Here is a 3,425-nt window from a genome sequence, read left to right on the forward strand (position 1 = left end):
GGGAGGGAGGGAGGGAGAGAGAGAGAGAGAGAGAGAGAGAGAGAGAGAGAGAGAGAGAGAGAGAGAGAGAGAGAGAGAGAAACCAAAGAAACACAGAAAAGCATTTGATGCCTGGGCGGGTTTATTTCTTTCTTGTCTATGACCCTCAGTGGCTTCCATGGGCCTCCTGGTGACACTGGCCCTCCTGGAGAGAGGAGCCATCTACCAGCCCGCAGGAAACAGACACCTCAGACAAGAGGTCTACGCCACAGACTCCCCCAGACTCTGGCGGTTGATGGTCGCAGGAAGCTGCATGTCGCCATAGCTGAAATCATGGCCAATCAGCAGGTCTCCCTGAGAGAGGCGGCTCAAGTAGGTGTCCTGAGGAGCTGTGGCATGCTGTGTGCCTCTCCTCTCCAGGGTGGCCTGCAGAAGGCCCCGCATCCTCCTGTTCTCCTTGGCAGTGGACTCCAGAACCATTTCAAGCTCACCTTCCATATTTCTGGAAAAGGAGGAGAGGGGCTGAGAACAGCAGCTGAGACAGTTGGGGCTGGGGGATGGCCCTGAGTTTGAACCCTTGGGGTTTGCTGATCCACAAGCCTAGCGAGCTGGAGGGCTCTGGGCCCAGTGAGACCAGGGGAGAGCGACTGTGGAAGACCCTGATGTCAACTTCTGGTCTCCACATGTGTGCACATGTGCCAGCGCACGTGTGTAAAGACAGACACACACACACACACACACACACACACACACACACACACACACACTTCTTAAAAAAGAAATGTCAATAGCCCGTGTGAGTCCTGAAGCAGAACGATCTCCAGTGACTTATGGATGCTTAAGGCCAGGGGAGAGGATTCTGAAGGTTGCACCGCAGAGAAGCACAGTGAAGGAGAATACGGTGGAAGGAAACAATGACTAGATATTGATTTATTTAGTGACTCACTTAGAGCACTGCCTGTCAAGCATGACTTCACATGTGACCTGGAGCAGAATGACCAGGAGAAACAGAAGGGGCCGTTGCCCTTAACAACCTGCCGACTGCCTCATATGCGTCTGTCGAATCTTGCCTGCCCACTCCAGTGTGCAGCTTTAGAATACAAACGGGAATGCACCCAGGATGGAGGCCTTGCAGGAGCTGGCCTGCCTCTGGTCCCCTGTTGACATCTCCCTGGTGTAGGATGCTTATTCCAGGAAGGTTCCCGTGATTGGTGAGGTGACAGGTGTAACCAGGCTGAGCTGATGTCATGGTATGCACCCGCCGATCCACGCCCTGCTGGTGAGTTACCCCGTGCTGTGAGAGCTCACGGGGAAGTGGCTCCCACTGCAGCCCCATCTCTGCCAGTCTCAAGGTGTCCTCCGAAGGCTCCTGTCTGGGCTGGGCTAGTCTCTGGCTGTGTGACCAGGAGAAGAACCCAGGGTGACAGTGCTGTGCCCTTGCAAACAGCTGGAAGGGGAGCCATTTCTAATAGATGTGACCACATCCACCCCGTGACACACAAGTGCTTGCCGTGGGGAAGACAAGAAAGAGGCCGTGAACTCCAGCTACATCTCCAGGCTTCCCACCCGGCTCCTGTTGGGTGCTGTGAACATGGATCTGGTAATGTCACCTCTGTTGTTGCTGTTCCTTCTTTCACTTGGAAGTCTCCCTTGAGGGGACTCTGCCCTGCACAGGACTCCAGCTGGCCACCTCACCCAGTTTCCGTGGCATATTTGGAATACTCATTATAACGTCTGTCTGCCTGTCTATCTGCCTAGCTACCTACATACCCACCCTATTGCTATTACCTCCTCTACTGTGGGTTGCCATATGCTTAATAAACTCACCCATTCCAGACCAAGTCTGGCTGTGGGAGATCATTCCTGGACCACACAGAACCAACTATTATGTCAATTAAAAACAACGACTGAAAGGAAAGAAAGTAAAAAGAGATCTTAGGCATATCACACATAGACCATAAAACTATGAATTGAATATTAAGAAAATTAAAACATGTATGCATAAATGTTCAGTCTCAAATCCTGAGACAAATGGCTCAGGTGCTTATTTAACATATCAGAGCAGACCTGCCCACTAGGTTCTCCCAGCATCCCTCAGTAACTACCTGTTCCAGGGCATATCCTGCCCCCTACCCTAAACCTCTCCAGCAACCTTCCCTGTAAAATCCAGCCACTTTGGTCACTTACCCCTTTTTGTACCTTCACCCTCTTGGCTGTTGTACCCGATCCCCTCCCCTCCCCTGTCTTCAAATGGCTCAGGATCATGACAGCTCTGCACCCTCCCAGACATGTCTGCCTCTGGCTCTGCTGTTCGTTTATCCACAACCTTCTCCTCCACCAAAGCTAGGAGCAGTCACGTCCTTTCTTTCCTCCTTTCTTTCTTTTCTTTCTTCCTTTCTTTCTTCCTTCCTTCCTTTCTTTCTTTTTTAAGATTTATTTATTTATTTTATGTATGAGTACACTGTCGCTCTCTTCATACACACCAGAAGAGGGCATTGGATCCCATTACAATTGGTTGTGAGCCACCATGTGCGTCAGGAGCCATAATGGGACAAGCTAATAACTAGTAGGTGATCATCCTGAGATGGCCTGCTTCGGATTATTATATAATCTGCGACAGGTGCGTTCTTATTAAGCAAAACTGTAAGAGATTCATTTTAGGAAAGATTCCTGCTGTTAATATGCTTTTCCTGTTATTTTTATTAAACATATGTAACAATCAATAAGTAATAGCACACCCCTTTGGGGCAGATCTCTGCAGACTCACGAAGATGTATTGTCTTGTGGTGATGCTATATAGACAAATGGATGACTTCTTACGTCTTAATGATGAGCCTATAAGAAGTCTTAAAATTATAACAATGATTATTAAGCTTTTTATAGTGGGACTGCTATTTAGGTCCTTTTCTGATAATCAAAACTGTGATGAGAACTCTGCAAGTCTCCCAAGTGTCACCAGTTTACTGCTCTTAGGTAGTAACCAGACTTTCTCCTATGCAGAGCACATTCCAAGAGGTTGTAAAACAGTTAACCAAAGGTCATAAAAAAGGAACTCATGATTTATTACAGGTGCTAGAACAGAAGTTAAAACATTGCCTGGGTTTATCTATGCAAAGTTCACTAATAACTTAGCTGTGGTTTTAAACCTTCAGTGCACCTGTGGAGCTAGACAGGTGATGGACGTTTAGCCAGGTAGTTACTCCTAATGGATATGCATGTGAACATTCTCTGTTGTAAACTTCTATTTCAATTTATGATTTGATTTATGGTGTGAACTTGTGATGAACTTTGTAACATGTGACCATGTATTCTGCTAGATGTGTAAGTACTGAGGACAAAGAGAAGAGTCAGAACTGAGCTGAGGAGGACTGAGCTGAGGAGGACTGAGCTGAGGAGGACTGAGCTGAGGAGGACTGAGCTGAGGAGGACTGAGCTGAGGAGGCCTG

The 3,425-nt window shown here is 48.1% G+C and overlaps 1 protein-coding gene across 2 annotated transcripts in view; it reads right to left on the reverse strand.

Moving 5' to 3' along the window:
- Positions 1-103: 103 nt before the first annotated feature.
- Positions 104-3,425, reverse strand: part of Cep89 (centrosomal protein 89) — a 50,804-nt gene continuing 47,482 nt past the window's right edge. For both annotated transcript variants that reach the window (XM_028754190.1, XM_028754189.1), the window contains one exon: positions 104-481. In XM_028754190.1, the coding sequence (XP_028610023.1) occupies positions 241-481 (241 nt within the window). In that variant the 3' untranslated portion in view covers positions 104-240. The remainder of the gene's footprint in view (positions 482-3,425) is intronic.

This window comes from Grammomys surdaster, unplaced genomic scaffold (assembly GCF_004785775.1).
Source record: "Grammomys surdaster isolate TR1022 unplaced genomic scaffold, NIH_TR_1.0 125984, whole genome shotgun sequence".
Lineage (NCBI taxonomy): Eukaryota > Metazoa > Chordata > Mammalia > Rodentia > Muridae > Grammomys > Grammomys surdaster.